Source organism: Phyllobates terribilis, unplaced genomic scaffold, assembly GCF_046119375.1.
Source record: "Phyllobates terribilis strain yellow unplaced genomic scaffold, ASM4611937v1 Scaffold_5__5_contigs__length_657084704, whole genome shotgun sequence".
Taxonomy (NCBI): domain Eukaryota; kingdom Metazoa; phylum Chordata; class Amphibia; order Anura; family Dendrobatidae; genus Phyllobates; species Phyllobates terribilis.
In genome coordinates this window covers 142,511,520-142,529,562 of record NW_027362765.1, presented here as the reverse complement: position 1 = coordinate 142,529,562, position 18,043 = coordinate 142,511,520, and the positions used below count along the sequence as shown (strand labels likewise).

The following is an 18,043-nucleotide window of genomic DNA, read 5'->3' as shown; positions in this document are numbered from 1 at the left end:
ATTTAAAGGGGTCTGAATATTTTCCGTACCCACTGTATCTTAGGCTATGCCCACTTTTCAGATACTTCATACCGTTTGCGCTAAACCAAATCCCTCATCAGACTCGGTGCAAAAAAAACCTAAAACAACAATTAAAGGGAACCAGTCAGTCGATTCATGCTACCCAAACCAAAGTCAGCATGAATTAAAGCCTGCCTGCATGATTATAGGTATGTTTTTCCTTCTCTGAAAGGCTCCAGCATGCCAGAGAATACATAAGTTTAAAGATCCCCATGGGAGAAACCCGTCAATCACCCGAAGCAGTGAGGGTAGAAGCTGGCCGAGGGCTGCGCTGGGCTAGCCTCCTCTTCCCCTGTAGTCTAAACTATGTTTTCTCTGACAGTAAATCTCATCCACCTTGCTGTTCAGTAAAATACACGTGCAAATTTAAAAGGAAAATTAACAGCTTATCTGTCGTATGTAAATATATCCTCAGGTGGAAATCACCAATTCAGTTTTTGAGGGAGTTTTTTAAAACTCAACACATTTTTTGCGCCAAATTCTACAACATTGTGCACATGGGTTATGGGTTATTGAATTTTGTGGTTTTTTTGTCGTTTCTATTTTTACACTTTTCTAGAAAAAAAGGATGCAAGATTTTTTAAATGTCACACATTACTTTCACTGTGTAAAGATAAAATTAGATACATTTTTACTCCAGTAGGTCATTGGAGTACAATTGAGCAAAATTTTGGGGGACATTTTGAAAAGTCGAAAATTATGAATTAGACAACAACATCTGGATAATGATAACGACACCAGTAATGCAAAAAGAAGAAGACATAACGAAGTAAAGTTAACTTTAAAAAAAGGGCACAAACGAAATAATGAATAAGGTGCAAACATAAAAGTCATCATTAGGGCAGATGCAGAAGAGCGTATTTTCGGCCAGAGTGCGATCCGACAAAACATCTGAACGCACTCGGACCAATGTTATTCTATGGGGCTGTGCACGTCAGATTTTTTCCTGGGACCGCGTCGATCAAAGGAAAAAATCTCTGCATGCCCGAATTTGATCTGATATTCGGATTGCACTTGGCCATGCAAGTCAATAAGTTAGTTGAAAACATAGGACTGCACTCGAATGACATCTGAGTGCAGTCTGATTTCTAGGTACTGACAGAATAGAGAAGATGGAGAATTGTTTTTTTTCCATCTTCTGCTCATCCAAGAGAATTGGGTCACACTACGATCACATTCTGATCAAACTCTGGTCAGAGTTTGATCAGAATGTGATTTGCATAATCGACTCGTTTCTTTCGGATGAGAGAATACACGGTCGTCTGCACCTAGCCTGAAAATAATTTTTATTCCATATAAAAGGAGCAGAGACGATGATAAATCAAGGGAATTGGTCTTTCCTTTATATTTTTTTTATTCTAAATTGATTGATTGATGGTTTTGGCTTAAAAAAAATTCCACAAAAAACTGCATGTCCGATTCCAGCCTGGTTGTGGTTTGTCTTCCTAGCTCCTGGCATATGTGCAAGGGTTGTGGGGCGTGACTAAGGTGGTAATGCCAATATGATTGATAGACATGGAGAGAGAAGGAAAAGGGGGAGGTAGAGAGCAGTAAAGAACGAGGAGGCTTGGGCATGTTTGCACAAACGCTGCAGAAGGTGCAAATAAAAAAAATATATAAAAAGTTAGATTGTATAATAAACAAAACACTGCAATGGTAACAATAGTAACAATTGTATAAACATAAACCTCCAAATGTCACTGCTTCGAGATGGATTTTTACAGGCACAAGATTGGGAATTAGAGTTGGAAATTTCTTAGACATGTTGTAGACTGACTCCAAGGTGGCGATACTCTTTAAAGTTTGGAAACAGATAGGGTTAATAATAGACAGAAGGAGGGGGGGGGGGAAAGAGCAGCATCCCAATGAATGTAGAGAATGAAGCTGGCTGTAAGAAGATGTACAACACTAGATGGTGGCCCGATTCAAACGCATCGGGTATTCTAGAATATGTATGTGGTACACCGGGCGCAATCATTGAGTGTGTGGGAGAGAAGGGAGAAGAATGCAGAAAGGAGGGAGCTAGGTGAGGATGGCAAGAGATAAGTAGCAAAACGAAATAATTGCATGGATACAGAAAAAGGGGATCTGCAGCAGAGAGGCGAACAATTACAGGGAGGGGTGATGAGACTTTGGACTATATCCAGCAGGAAAGAGAGCAGGAGACAGAAATAGGGAGGTAGGCTGCTCTGCTTCTCCTGTAGGAGGTGAAGGGATTCCCCCATAAGAGGGGAGCCCACCCCTCCAGGTTAGGAGAGCAAACAGCTGATGTCCCAGCCTTTGCTGACTGTCACAATACTGCTTTGCCTCTGCAGTGCGGGGACGTTTGGCTGTGTAATCTCCGGAAGGGACGCCAGGGGCTACGAAGGTCTCGTTGACAACCTGCCGATGAGCTGGGGGGACTCGCCTTGAATAAAACAGGACATTACTGCCATCAAGAGGGTGAGAATTTATATTTATACTTTATATCTTTATTAGGGGCGACTAAATCGCAGCTTCCAGAATGGGATTTGTCGCTGATCATTCTTCACATTGGATTCAGCAGTGAAACATTTCTAATAACTTACGTCCTGCTATGTGCACAGAGCCGGAGCCAGCGAATATTAGGGTTAGGGCAATCGAATCCTTACAGATTGGTGTTAGTTATTTACGTAGTGTTCTAGTATGTAATGCCATCAACCTTCCCCTCCGTCAGTCAGTTCCTTCCATTATTATGAAGTCATACATTTGGAAAAAGTCCTATTTAAGGTCTAGGGTTGTACACAGATAGATATAATGTACATCGGCCACATGAAAGCCGAAAATAATACCGCAATGAATAAGTATTCTCAGCCGTAAGCAAGAGCTCGAAAATATAATGCTGAATATCTTTTTTTAGGTTTCTTATGGACCGTATTATTTAGTCTTTACTCGCAGCCAAGATGTGCGAGCGCACTGACGTGCTAAATAGATCGATTGTACAAAGTATAAGATCCTACTAAGACCAGTAACAGCAAAAAGTGGCTATGTTAAGAATTAGGAAATACGGATATGTTACCACAAACAGATTTTGGCAAAAATTGATGCATCTCAATGGGAAAGTATTGTTGCAGAATTTTTTTCTGACGGGGTTTGCAAAAAATGCTTCAATACCACGTCACAACAATGGGACATGTCACTTATTAAGTTAGGTTCTCATGTCACATATTTGATGCAGATTTTACAGAACGTCTGCACCAAGACCCATGCGGATTTTGCTGCTGATTTTGTTAAGGATTTGGTGCAGTTTTCATCTTTTCTGTTGCAAAAAGTGAAATTTGTGCTGGTTCTGAACAAATTCTTGACATGCTGTGGATTTTAAAAAAAACACAACAAAAGTCAGTTTCTATGCAGATTCCGCACCAAAAAAAACCCTGAACGATGTGAGTGAGATTAAGTTAATACTCATCCACTTGTCCTGTAAGATACTACTTTACAATAGGAAAATACTTGCATTTCTATAAATTTAGGCACCAAATATGCAATGTGTGAACCCAGATTAAAGCAGTTTCTGGGTGAATTCCACTCCAAAACAGCCACAAATAGGGGCATATAGCTTATTCTAAATGAATGGGGCTAATCTGTTGGCAAAAATGGAAATTCAAGGCAGAAAACCAAGATTTTGGAACAAATACGCACATCAGATACACGTGTGGTAAGGCCAGATTCACATATCCATGTTTCGCGGTCCAAGTATGGGTCGTGATGCACAGACTGGCCACGGATTTCCTGACCCAAACTCAGCAGTCTCATAGGCATATATAAGACTGTTGCGTTCGGGTCAGGAGGTCCACGGTTGGTTCATGCATCTGGGTCCGCACTTAGACCATGAAACACAAAAGTTTGAATGCAGCCTGTGAGTATGTTCACAAGTAGTTTTTTTACATAGATTTTAAAGCAGTTCCTCTTCAAAAGCCACATCAGAAAATATTCAAAAAATATTTGAAACAGATTTGGATGTGGATTTTAAAGCGGCTCTATTATAAGGCCACGGGCACACGTTGAGTATTTGTCGAGTTTTTTACCTCAGTATCTGAAAGCCAAAACCAGGAGTGGAACAATCAGAGGAAAAGTATAATAGAAACACGTCACCACTTCTGTATTTATCACCCACTCCTGGTTTTGGCTTAGAAATACTGAGGTAAAAAACTCACCAAATACTCAACGTGTGCACGTGGCCTAAAATCCCCATACCTAGAGACCCAATAGATATTAGATAATTGTTTGCCGAATGGACAGCTAGTTCTCACGACTCATATATAAACATTTAGGTTGGTCCAAATATCATGTGTTTTCACAAAGGAGCACAGAGAAAGCTGCTCTTCCCCCATAGAACAAAAAGGTCCGGCACTGAAATTCAAATTGACCGACCCTTATCTTCCCCAATGTCTCCTGTCAGGAGAGAGTCAGAAGGTCTTCATGCCCATTAGCTGTTGGCCAATCCCACTGATATAAGCAGGTTCGGACTACTTTAGTCTAATGTACTGAATATGGGGCTTTAAGAGACGAGTAATAGAATCAGACCAAGTAAACCAATCAACCTGCAGGATCTGTCACAAGCCCTTCTGACCCTGTAAGACAAGATTCAAGGACTCCTAACTCTTCCTTTGAGATGACCTGCAAGGCTCCATTACAGAAACTGAAGAAACCACAATGGATTTGTTTAGCCCTATTAGGGTCACCTTGGAAAATCAATATGTAGCTACCCAGTTTATTTCTGTCAACAGTGAGAAGAAGAGGAGATAGAAATGCATGAGTTGTGACAAAAGAAAAGTATGCAGAATCAGACACAAGTGTACAACAAGCCATTTTGTAGTGTCAGAAGATGACCGCATTCTGTCCTAACCAGGGAATTCAGTTTATGGTGGCTTTAAACAATAATAACTATGATAGCGACGTGTTCACATTCAGTTCGGGTGACAGTATGTTTAATATGAGGCCGGCTGGACAGCAGTGAACACATACAACCTATGTGCCATCTATAGATCTAATAGTAAACTCAAATTCTACTTAATTTCTTAGTGACTTTTCCAGTCTAATTAACGTCCCTTCTCCGAGTCATACTGTTCTGCTCTTATGAGGTTAGTGAAAGTGAAAGCAGTGTAAAAACACCAAACTAAATTAAAGAGGTTATCCACTACTAGGACAACCCTCTCTTGATCTAAATGTTCGGCCCCAATAAAATAAAAAAGCCTATACTCACCTCCTATAGAGGCGCCGTTCCAGTGGTGTTGGTACTCGCGGACCCAGTTGTAATGACACGTGACCTCAGTGCCCTATCAGCACTGGCGTCACTGTCCCCGCCTTCGTACTATCTGAACATGAAGAGGAAGTCCGGGCTGAAGCTGATCTCTGACTTCCTCTTCATGTTCAATTCGTTCGAAGGCTGAGACAGTGATGCCAACACAGATTGGGTGCCGGGGTCACGTGTCACAACAACCGCACAAGAGCCATGGGACCGCGAGTGCCGAGACCGCTGGAACGGTGCCAGCACGGGAGGGGAGTATAAGCTTTTTAACTTTATCGAGGCCAAACATTTAGATCAAGAAGGGGTTGTCCTAGTAATGGACAACCCCTTTAAAAGCACCTGTTGGTGCATATAATGGGATACATTAAAACTAAACTACAAATTATAATAAATAGGATATTATATATAAGCATCCTATAGAACAGTCCTGGGCAAAGTGTGGCCTGTGGGTCACATCTGGCCCCCTAAATTTTCCAGTCCAGCTTGTGGATCAAGACAGCCGAAGGACTGAAAACACTGGCCCACAAGCCACATCATCCGGCATCCCTCCCCCACCGACTTCCTAATTGCACCGCTACAGAATCTGATTCATACTGTATAATGGGGGGCTGTGTATAGGATCATACTGTATATAGGGGAGCTCATGAATAGGGGAGGCACAGGGCCGCTACTGACAAGTTATGGGCCGAAACTGAGTTCTCTTCCTCTGTGTCCCCTCTTCTATAGAGGACTGAGAGTGGAGTGTGTAGTGTGATGAAGGGTATTCTGTACTCACTGTTACATCGTCCATGGGACAGAATCGACTTCAAACAAGACAGGAGATCTTAGATTCGGATTAACAGACTCACCTTTACTGTGCAATTCTTCTATACACGACTGCAGCATACAGATTAAGACATAGTCTTTAGTCAGTGAAGTACCCTTGGTTATGTGCCTTACTAGTGTTCGTCCTCGTCCTGTCCTGAGACCTAACATTATTCACTTCTTCTGCGACCCAGCTGAGAATCTCCCCATGAGGGATGTAGAGGCCTTTTTCTGAGCACCTCTGGTGGGCTGTAAGTCTAGCACTGGGCCTGATCGAGCATCAAACGTGTCCCCATTCAGTTCTGACAACATGCACTATTAAAACACTTTCTCCACTGATGTACCTGCTGTTGGAATCTGTCTCCCTGTCTGTTCAGTCTTCTTCCAACACTCCACTCTCTCTGGTTTGGAACAGGACCTACACGGGTCCTGTGCTGTTGGGGTCGTGGACTCAGAACTGGCGTGGTCTTGCCACAGACTACCCCCTGGCAGTCTCACTGCCTATCTCTGTCTGACTCTCCCTCTGACTGTCTGCAACCAAGAAATTGTTTTCTATAAAAACTGTTCTAATCCCTCCCAGCTAATGATGCAATCTCATGAAACCCCTGAATTTAACTATCTAATTTCTAATTAGGGTAGTGTAAACTAAATCCCTACCTATTGTATGGTTCCCCCCTGGGCAGACCTCCTGCATCCCAGAGACGGCCTTAGGTAGAGCCTATAGGAGAACCGGAATACAATAACGGCCATACGGATAAAACACAGCAAAACATATTTATCACATAACACAAATTCAACATAAAACCACAACTTAGTAACCTCTTCTCGATTCGGCATTTTCTCAGCCCGCCGTCCTCCTAAATGCCCCCACAGCAAAACATGATCGTCCCCGACCATTCTATATATATGAAAAACATTTTAACTTATTAACACAAACCCTTCTTTACTTCTCCTGTGAATTACGTCCTGGTCTTTGTGATTGGTCGACCAATGCCATAACAGCCCGCCCGGAGTGTCTATTGTCCGGTATTATTGTCAGCATGGCAACAGGCCCTCAGGTGGTAAAGCGCTGCAGGTGGCAAACGGCCACACAGAAAAAAGAACCACTGTCCCTGACAGGAGTTGCAGGGGTTTTTCAGCTCACACTGGCCTCAAACTCAGCCACATGGGACGACTTCCAGGAGAAAAACAAACAAAGCACAAAAAAAAAAAACATACATTTTTTTAGTTATTTGAAGTAGTCATCCTGTAACATTCGGACACAAGAATTAGGCAAGGGAGGGCGGTCCCATTACCAGGGGGCATTAGGGAATCTCTCTCTCCCTTTGTCCACCTCCTGGACGTCAGTCCTGACCATGACTACATTGGTGGCATTATGAATGTAAACACTCGGAGTGGCCGCTGGGGTGTTGCAGTTGTCGGGGCTCTGGCCTCATCGGCCTGTGGAGGAACTGAGGTGTTTAGTTCAGGAACCTGAGTTTGAGTCCCCATGTCGGTGGTCTGTGACTGCTTCTGAGTCCCAGAGGGCGGCAAATGGGCTGAGTAGGTGGGGGTGGGTGTCGCTGCTGATGACGATGCGCCCCTTCAAACGCCGCGTCTTCCTCCCAACGAGCTGCCTCATCAGCTGAGGATGGGCGCGTGACACCCACCGCGTACCAGCCCTTCCGACACCACACTTTCATAAAATTAATCTTTTCTCCAAAGTAGAGGCTATATAACCGGTACGGCAAAGTGTCCCGTTTCACCATGGCCCGATTCACATAGACCTCGTCCCTTGTCTCCTGCTCCTTGATAAAACCGTAGCCTCTAATGTGATTAAAGTCCACAACCCTCTCCTCCGTACACTGTTCCTCGATCTGGGTGCATTTTGGACCCAACAGCCACCCCCGAGTGAGCGCATCTGCCTGCATGCGCTCCTCCACCACATCAGGTAACTCCCATGGCCAGCGGAAGCCAAGGGAGGATGACCCCTCAGAAATAGGGGGATACAAGCGCCCATGGTCCCAATCAAATTCTGTGGGCGTGGACCGTGGTGGAGACTTGGGTGCCGGCAAGGGGATAGGAGCATGCCAGGGGGCAGGGACAGGCCGCAGAGCGGGGGAGGCCGTGTGACCGGAGCTCGCAGGGGAAGCTCTTCTTCCTCTTTGGCCAACTGAGGGGATTCAGATGGCCCAGGGGGAGTGCACCAACCTGATTCAGCGAAATGTTGCAAAGGAGGTATCTTACTCTCCCCATCCATCTGGCTCCAGTAGGTAATGTGAATATCACGCTGGACGAGTCCCAGCTCCGGACGCGGCGTGGCCTTCCAATGGGCGGCGGCCAGCATGGGAGCCTCTTCCTTCTCCTCATTCAAGATCTTCCCGGCTGCGGCCCCTGGGGTAGTTAGGTGAATCACCTTGTCGTCTGTGCTACAGTCTATATCGTTGGACTTGTACGTAAGATAGACGATGCGACTCATTTTCAGTAGCAGTAGATATACGTCCTCTCTCTTGCTGTGCTGGAAGCAGAATGGCACCAGAAAGTCACTTCCAGTGTGCTTCCCGCCCGATAAGCTTCGCCTTTCCTGCGGTCACACCAGTGACACGGACGACACCTCCGCAGTCATCCCTCTTGACTCCGCCTTTTGCCACGCCCTCTGATGTCGTCGTCTCTTACCAGGTAACGCCTCTCTCGTCCTGGTTCTTGTCTTCTTCTGTATGGCTCCACCTTTCCTGGGCTGGATCTTGGATCTGGAACACCTCGTGGAGGTTGGTCGTCTGGTGGGCCATGCACACAGTCTTTGCACCTTTGGTCTCTTACCACGCCCATGATGGGTTGGATCTCTACTTTGACCCACGATAATCGCCATCTTGGGACCCACGTTGCTGTCCACCACCTTGGGAATCATGTCGCCATCCACCATTTTGGCACTTATGTCACTGTTCACCTTTAAGGTACTAAATTCTTCTTTTTTATCGCTATTCACCATTTTCTTTGCCTTTGAGGTACTGGATTCTTCCTTCCTTTCACTTTTCACCTTTTTCTTTGCCTTTGAGGTACCGGCTTCTTTCTTTTCTCTTGGATTCCCCGTTTTCTTTATTTTCTTCACTTCCCTGGGCCTGACCCTGCTCGCAGTGCCACTTGAAGGGGGGAGGCAAAGGGACGCTACTGACACGCTGTGGGCCAAAACGGAGTTCTCTTTGCCCTGCGTCTCCTCTTCTATAAAGGAATGAGAGTGGAGTGTGTAGTGTGATGAAGGGTTTTCTGTACTCACTGTTACATCGTCCATTGGACCGGAACCGACTTCAAACAAGACAGGTGATCTTAAATCTGGATTAACAGACTCACTTTTACTGTGCAATTCTTCTATACACGGCTGCAGCATAAAGATTACGACATAGTCTTTAGTTAGTGAAGTACCCTTGGTTGTGTGCCTTTCCAGAGACCCAACATTATCCACTTCTTCTGCGACCCAGCTGAGAATCTCCCCATGAGGGATGTAGAAGACTCTTTCTGAGCACCTCTGGTGGGCTGTAAGTCTAGGACTGTGCCGGCATCCAGATCGAGTATCAAACGTGTCCCCATTTTGTTCTGACAACTTGCACTATTAAAACACTTTCTTCACTGGTGTGCCAGCTGTTGGAATCTGTCTCCCTGTCTGTTCAGTCTTCTTCCATCACTCCACTCGCTCTGCTTTGGAACAGGACCTACACCGGTCCTGTGCTGTTGGGGTCATGGACCCAGAACTGGAGTGGTCTTGCCACAGACTACCCCCTGGCAGCCTCACTGCCTAACTCTGTTTGACTCTCCCTCTGACTGTCTGCAACCCAGAAATTGTTTTCAATAAAAACTGTTCTAATCCATCCCAGCTAATGATGCAATCTCATGAAACCCCTGAATTTAACTATCTAATGTCTAAGTAGTGTAAACTAAATCCCTACCTATTATATGGTTCCCCTCTGGGCAGACCTCCCGCATCCCAGACACGGCCTTAGGCAGAGCCTATAGGAGAACTGGCATACAACAAAGGCCATACGGATAAAACACAGCAAAACATATTTATCACATAAATCACATAACACAAATTCAACATAAAACCACAACTCAGTAACCTCTTATCGACTCTGCGTCTTCTTAGCCCGCCTACACTCATACTGTTTATAGGGAGGCTGTGTGGGGGCTCTTGATGTATATAGGTGGGACTGTGTGTGGGCTCACACTATATATAGGGGGGCTGTGTGAGAGCTCATATGGTATGTGTCAGCATAATTAATTCTACTCAATATTAAGTGGTACTACAAATATAAAATCATAATTATAATTAATATGTTAATGTTAATATTGAGCGAAATTTATTTCATCCTATTGGTTTGGCCCTCCACAACAGTCAAGGTCTCTCATTTGGCCCCTCGGGAAAATTAATTGCCCATCCTTACTATAGAAGATACACATGGATGATAGGGAAGCATCACATAGGACTTCACTCATCTGTTATATTCCAAATAATGTAAAAGCTCCTAGAAGTTTAAGGAAATGTTTTTTTCTTCTAGATTTCTTATTTTCTGCGGGACAAGTAGACGAGCTTAAGCTGTGACCGACAAAGGAGAAGACGGCTGGAAGAAGGAAGAACAGTGGAATCGTACCTTGGGAGAGAAGTAGAGGGAGGGTGGGAGAGGCAGAAAGAAAGGAGGAGGGAAAAGAAAAGAGTGCAGAGAGAAAGGCAGGGGAGGAAAAGGCAGAGGCAGAGAGAAATGCATTGAAGAAAGGTGGAGGGAACTGATGTTTCTGGGAATAGACTCAAGTGAACCTACAATCTAGAGGAAGGAAAAATAAAACCAAGGTGGTACGCAGAAGAAGAAAGGAGTGCAGGTGAAAAGGAATGGGGTGTTATAGGGTTTAGGAACAAAGAGATCGGGATCGAATGCAAACTGAGGAAAAAGCGGGATAAAAGGTGAATTTGCTGAGAATATGTAGCAAAGTGAAAAGAAGGAAATGGCAGAAGAGGTACCAAGAACTGAGAGCCTCCTGTCTACACCTGTCCATTACAGCTACAGCTCCTTACACCTGCTCTAACTCCCTATACTACAGCTCCTCTTCTGTGGACCTGTCCACCTGCTCTTCAGAAGACCTCTTTTGTTTGACACCTCTTCTGTGGGACTACTTCACATAATGTTTTCCTCTGGATAAAAAAAATATTATCTTCTTTCCTCTTGCCCCTCTCTTGGCACTAAACTGGGTGCACATCTATATCAATCCGATGATTTAGTCTAAGCCTCTAAGAGATAAGAGTTCCCTTCACTGGACTTTTGGATCACAGTTTGCTCATTCTTTTAATGCCAGGATGCTGCCTGCCAGAATATCATCCATCCTTCTAGTCCAGGTAAGAGCTATATTCATGCATGCCGTGTATAATACATCTGCTGCATGTGAATACACTAGATATATATGGCCGTGTATACAATGGCTGCGCACAGCAGTAATCACAGAGGGGTTATCTTAGAATCTCAAGGCTTTCATAGAAAACATGTATCTGTGGGATTCTAGGATATAGGTTTTTCCCATTACTCTATAAAGCCTAGGCAGAAACTTTTATGTTTTTTGTGATTATTTTCATTCATTAGGTGACAAGTTTGCTTAAAGAGAAGCTGTCAGGTTGGTTTTACTATGGAAATTATTGTTATGGCTGTATAGTTCCAGGTACAATACCAATGATACCTTGCTTTTATTAATCTTATGCCAGCACTGAGAAATCAAGCTTTGAAGCCACATGCAAATTAACCTGGAAGTGTATTGTGGGTGAGTGCATGGACACATCCTCTAAGCACTTCCAGGCTAATTTGCATGTGTCTTCAAAGCTTGATTTCTCAGCAATCAGATTAATATAAGGCAGATGTAATTTACCTTACTGTCCTAGGACCTATACAGCCATAACAACAGTTTCAGAAATAAAATCGTCCCTTTAAGACAAGCATAACATATACACACTGGTCAAAAAGAACAGAATGCCAAAGTATGCCATGAACGATAAACACTGTAAACCTTCCACTGATCAATCAATGATATGTTACTATTCTCAGGTCACTGAAGCCCCCAAATTAGCCAGATACTGTATGACACACCAATATATATATATATATATATATATATATATATATATATATATGTATATACATATATATACATCCTTACACATAACTTTCCTTTTTTAGGCAACACCGATGTGACCAATCCATATCTATTACTATTAGTACTAATAGTATTATTATTATATAGTATCAGTCTGTATAGCCCGCCTACTCGTTATAGTTACTTCATGTACACTGCTTCTCTACTTTTTCATATTTTATCAACGCTCTTCATGTGATACACTTACGATGTGAAGTGCTTCAACGGCCTTTTTTAGACTTTTAGACATTGGTGATTAAACACGTGGGCAAAAAAAATGGCCTGAGTGTCATCAGTGTTTTGAATCCAAGTGTTATAGTGTTTGGTCAGTTTATACTATCAGTGTTTGGTCAGTTTATACTATCAGTGTTTGGTCAGTTTTTACCATTAACATTTGGTTAGATTTACCATCAGCGTTTGATCAGTTTGTACCATCATCATCTGGTCAGTTTTACCATCAGTGCTTGGTCAGTTTTTGCCATCAGCATTTGGTCAGTTTTTACCATCAGTTTTTGGTCAGTTTTTACCATCAGTGTTTGGTCAGTTTTTACCATCAGTTTTTGGTCAGTTTTTACCATCAGTGTTTGGTCAGTTTTTGAAATCATTGTTTGGTCACTTTTTAACATTAGTGTTTGGTCAGTTTTTGACATCATTGCTTGGTCAGTTTTTACTATTAGTGTTTGGTCAGTTTCTGACATCAGCATTTGGTCAGTTTTTACCATCAGTGTTTTGTCAGTTTTTACCATCAGCGTTTGGTCAGTTTTTACAATGAGAGTCTGGTCAGTTTTTGCCATCAGTGGTTGGTCTGTTTTTACCATCAGCATTTGGTCAGATTTTACCATTAACATTTGGTCAGATTTACCATCAGTGTTTGGTCAGTTTTTGACATCATTGTTTGGTCAGTTTTTACTATCAGCATTTGGTAAGTTTCTACCATCATTGTCTTGTCAGTTTTACCATCAGTGTTTGGTCAGTTTTTTACATCATTGCTTGGTCAGTTTTTACCATTAGTGTTTGGTCAGTTTCTGCCATCAGCGTTTGGTCAGTTTTTTACCATCAGTGTTTCGTCAGTTTTTACTATCAGTATTTGGTCAGATTTTACCATTAACATTTGGTCAGATTTACTATCAGCGTTTGATCAGTTTGTACCATCGTCATCTGATCAATTTTACCATCAGTGCTTGGTCAGTTTTTACCATCAGTGTTTGGTCAGTTTTTAACATCATTGTTTGGTCAGTTTTTACCATCAGCGTTTGATCAGTTTTTACCATCAGCATTTGGTCAGATTTTACCATCAGTGTCTGGTCAGTTTCTACCATCATCGTCTTGTCAGTTTTCCACATTGTCTTGTCAGTTTTACCTTCAGTGTTTGGTCAGTTTTTACTATCAGTATTTGGTCAGTTTTTACCATTAACATTTGGTCAGATTTGCCATCAGCGTTTGATCAGTTTGTACCATCATCATCTGGTCAGTTTTTACCATCATTATTTGGTCAGTTTTTACCATCAGTATTTGGTCAGTTTTTACTATCAGTGTTTGGTCAGTTTTTACTATCAGTGCTTGGTCAGTTTTTACCATCAGTGTTTGGTCAGTTTTTGACATCATTGTTTGGTCAGTTTTTACCATCAGCGTTTGATCAGTTTTTACCATCAGCATTTGGTCAGATTTTACCATCAGTGTCTGGTCAGTTTCTACCATCATCGTCTTGTCAGTTTTACCATCAGTGTTTGATCAGTTTGTACCATCATCATCTGGTCAGTTTGTACCATCATTATTTGGTCAGTTTTTACCATCAGTATTTGGTCAGTTTTTACTATCAGTGTTTGGTCAGTTTTTACTATCAGTGTTTGGTCAGTTTTTACCATCAATGTTTGGTCAGTTTTGCCATCAGTGTTTAGTGTCAGTTTTTGCCGTCAGTGTCTGGTCAGTTTTTACCATCAATGTTTGGTCTGTGATCTTTACATATGGATAAATATCTAAGTAAATACAAAAATTGCAAACCTTCTCCTAGACATTTAACTACGGAAAGCACACAGACTAAACACTGTTGTGCTGGCCGTGATTTTCATGAACCCGTAGACTTGTATGGGTAATTTAGATCTGTGAGACACTATCATGTAAAATGCACCAAAGTCATTAAGAGGAATCTGTCTTTTATTGAATATGGTGCATCTTTGACCAGCTATGTGCCACCACAAGAAATCTACTTCAGCCCGAGAGTGGAGCACATTTCTGTCATAATTTATGGCACATTAGTAGCATAAATTATGATTAATTTGTTGATCAAGCACCACCTGCCTTCCAAAACAATGGCCGACCTGGTCAGGACTGATGCAAAAATGGCAAAAATTGCAAAAAATGTTGTGTAATCATGAGTTGCACAAAAATTTTGTTTCACTTTAAATAATTTTATGCCAGACTTATGGAGAAAATTTGTTTGATAAGTCACAGCTTAAAGGGGTTGTCCGGCCTCAGGGTACAAGTTTGCAGTTACTCTATGTGACTGTAGACTTGTGAATCCTCACATCACACACACTATGAGGATTCTCTGGTGGCGGCGCCAGGAGCAGGAGGTCATGTGACCACTAGTGATCAGCGAGCATGCTCGCCACTCGAGATTTACGAGCATGCTCGGGTGTTTAGTGTAGTTAGGGAAGGATAAGGAATTTTTAATTCAAGTATATTAGAAAATAGTTTAGATTATTGCACGAAATAGAAAGGGATTTAGGATGAAAATTAGTTTGGACTTCAGATCACCCCTTCGAACATTAATTGTATTCATTATTTACTAAAATCCATGATCTTTACATGCTTTGGAGTCAAGTGGGTGGTCCCAAACAGTGAGTTACAGCTATCTCTGACCTGTACAAAGAAAGCAGTCAGTCACCGATTAGGACCACCCCCTTGACTGTTAAGCCCAGAAAGCACTCATTGATTAAAATATAGGCTATTGTGATTTTTTTCCCAAAACCTGTACATCATTCTGCTCAGCTCCTCTGGGTCTACAGTATGCTGCCCATAGATTAACCTTTATTTTCAAGCTGAGATGTTCCCTTTAAATTTCCAAACAAGACTGTAGTCCTTATAATATAAGGATAAAGCACTTACAACTTAGCTTCAATTAGCAAGGATGCCCTAATTGCCATAACAGAGAAGTGGTCAAGTAATTCCATTAGTTTACTAGTTTTTACGAAAATATTAAAAATGAAAAAAAGCCTGTTTTTAAAATGAGCTAAACATTTTAGATTTTCAAAAACATCCTAAAATATATATTTATAAATATCTATTATTTTAACCCAGAAAATTCTGAATAATTTATTGAGCAAGTCATGCTGAAACATTGCAAAACAATCGTGCACATTTTCATTTTTAAAATGGCTGCGGCCAATGAATGGCACTTGCCAATGAAGTCATGAGGATCAAACAAGCTGTGGTTTAAGTAAACCAGTGTCGGCGCTCCTCATTAACTGCTGTGTGGATGGGAATGCATGTAACATACCAGACCACAAAAAAGCCACTTAAACGCAGAGTCTGAAAACAAACTTAAAAGGAGCCGTCATTAAGTCCTCTACCTGTCCCATTTTATTTTTCTACGTACAGAATAAGTAGAGCAGACAACAATATGTCCAGATAGGCAGCTGCTTTTCTCCAGAGTCACGAAATGAAGCAGTTGCCCAGGTCTGAGAGCTACTACCAGCAAATGTGTCCTCTTCTAAATTGAGAGATTTTGGATAACTGGATCAGCACCTAGGAATACAGGTTTCCTCAGGGTAGAGGCTTCTTAGAAAGGTCGAAGTAATATGCTTCAATCATACTCCCTCCTGGAGGAACAGGACAACATTTACAGTATATTTGGTTTGGCTTAGATCACATTTGGGCCATTCATAGAATGCATTATGTATGTATATCAAAGTGTATGCAAACTGATCTTATTTACCATAGCGGCCGTATCACTGGGCCACGTGATCCAAACACAAGTCACATGTTTCCCTGGTACAGAATTAAAACCATCTCTGCAAAAAAAATTACAGATAGATAGATAGATAGATAGTGTGGTAAGTCTCTCGATCTGCTGCACTTAGAGGTAGATATAGGACACTGTCACTTTAAATAATGTGGCTTATTATAAAAATCAGCATAAACCATAGCCAAGTTTAAAACATAAACATAGCCTTCCTGGCATAACAGGAAACAAAAAAGAAAAAAGAAGGTACAAACAGTCCTTACTTCGGCCGAGGTCCGGCCACTCAGGATTAGCAAACAGCACACAGTCAGGCTTAGCACAAAAAGAAGCTCCTCTCACTCAGGAGCTAGCTTCCACACACTGATCACACTTGAGTGTAAAGGTGGGCTATGTAAAGCCCAGTCCACTCCCTGTAGTGGAGATATGGTGGATGGCCTCCCGCCCTGCACTTAGCCATCCACCTATAAAACATGACCTTGTAAACCTGGCTCATTAACCATCTCTGCACCTTTATTGCAGGAGAAACTTACATGTTTCACATCAATGAAGCTAATAGCCTCAGTGAAACATATCTCCCCTCCGACACTCTGCCAGTGACTTTGTCACAATAGATGTTGTGAGGCAGTTACTGGGATCGTATACGAGGGACGTTATATATCCCCAGAATGTGTACAGAGACCTATTAAATCCATTGGAGTGCATTGCAGTCACAGACACACCTGCGGCTGCAATGCAGGAATGGAGGTGAGCATTGACCTGGTCAGGCTATCTAGCTAAGGCAGATTAATAAAACCTGGCAGGGCCTTCATTTCTTGGAGGAGGCTACAGAAAGGCAGTGGGGCAGCCTCCTCTCTCCAACCCGGGTTTTCTAGTGGCTCTTGCCACAGGTCTTTTAAAAACCCTGCATTAAGGATTAGTGTTGTTCAGTGTTGGGACCTGCTAGGAGCATAGCTGGAAAGCTCGGCAGGCCTGTGTGTAGCTGAACCCACGCCTGGGAAGGCTCTGCACCCGTCAGGCTCTAAGCGGCCCGGCGCGGCCGTTGCCCACGGCAACCGTTATTTATGGCCGTATGTTAACCCGGCTGCGGACCGGAGGACTTTCTGTTTACCTGTAAGTTGCTGAATAAAAGCTGTTTATGTTGGACTTGCTTGGGTCACTGCCTCAGTTACTGCACGGTGTGAACACCGCCGCCTTACAATATCTATACAGTACAGACCAAAAGTTTGGACACACCTTCTCATTTAAAGATTTTTCTGTCTTTTCATGACTATGAAAATTGTACATTCACACTGAAAGCATCAAAACTATGAATTAACACATGTGGAATTATATACTTAGCAAAAAAGTGTGAAACAACTGAAAATATGTCTTATATTCTAGGTTCTTCAAAGTAGCCACCTTTTGCTTTGATGACTGCTTTGCACACTCTTGGCATTCTCTTGATGAGCTTCAAGAGGTAGTCACTGGAAATGGTTTTCACTTCACAGGTGTGCCCTGTCAGGTTTAATAAGTGGGATTTCTTGCCTTATAAATGGGGTTGGGACCATCAGTTGTGTTGTGCAGAAGTCAGGTGGATACACAGCTGATAGTCCTACTGAATAGACTGTTAGAATTTGTATTATGGCAAGAAAAAAGCAGCTAAGTAGAGAAAAACGAGTGGCCATCATTACTTTAAGAAATGAAGGTCAGTCAGTCCAAAAAATTGGGAAAACTTTGAAATTGTCCCCAAGAGCAGTTGCAAAAACCATCAAGCGCTACAAAGAAACTGGTTCACGTGAGGGCCGACCCAGAAAAGGAAGACCAAG

The 18,043-nt window shown here is 42.5% G+C and overlaps 1 protein-coding gene across 3 annotated transcripts in view; it reads left to right on the top strand.

Moving 5' to 3' along the window:
- The first annotated feature begins 1,975 nt into the window (after positions 1-1,975).
- The window catches only part of LOC141272416 (corticotropin-releasing factor receptor 1), a 411,824-nt gene continuing 395,756 nt past the window's right edge, over positions 1,976-18,043 (top strand). Inside the window, exons 1-3 of one of the 3 annotated variants that reach the window (XM_073683122.1) lie at positions 1,976-2,086; positions 2,376-2,502; positions 10,660-11,489. In XM_073683122.1, the coding sequence (XP_073539223.1) occupies positions 11,451-11,489 (39 nt within the window). In that variant the 5' untranslated portion in view covers positions 1,976-2,086; positions 2,376-2,502; positions 10,660-11,450. The other 2 variants (XM_073683121.1, XM_073683120.1) reach the window with 2 other exon arrangements.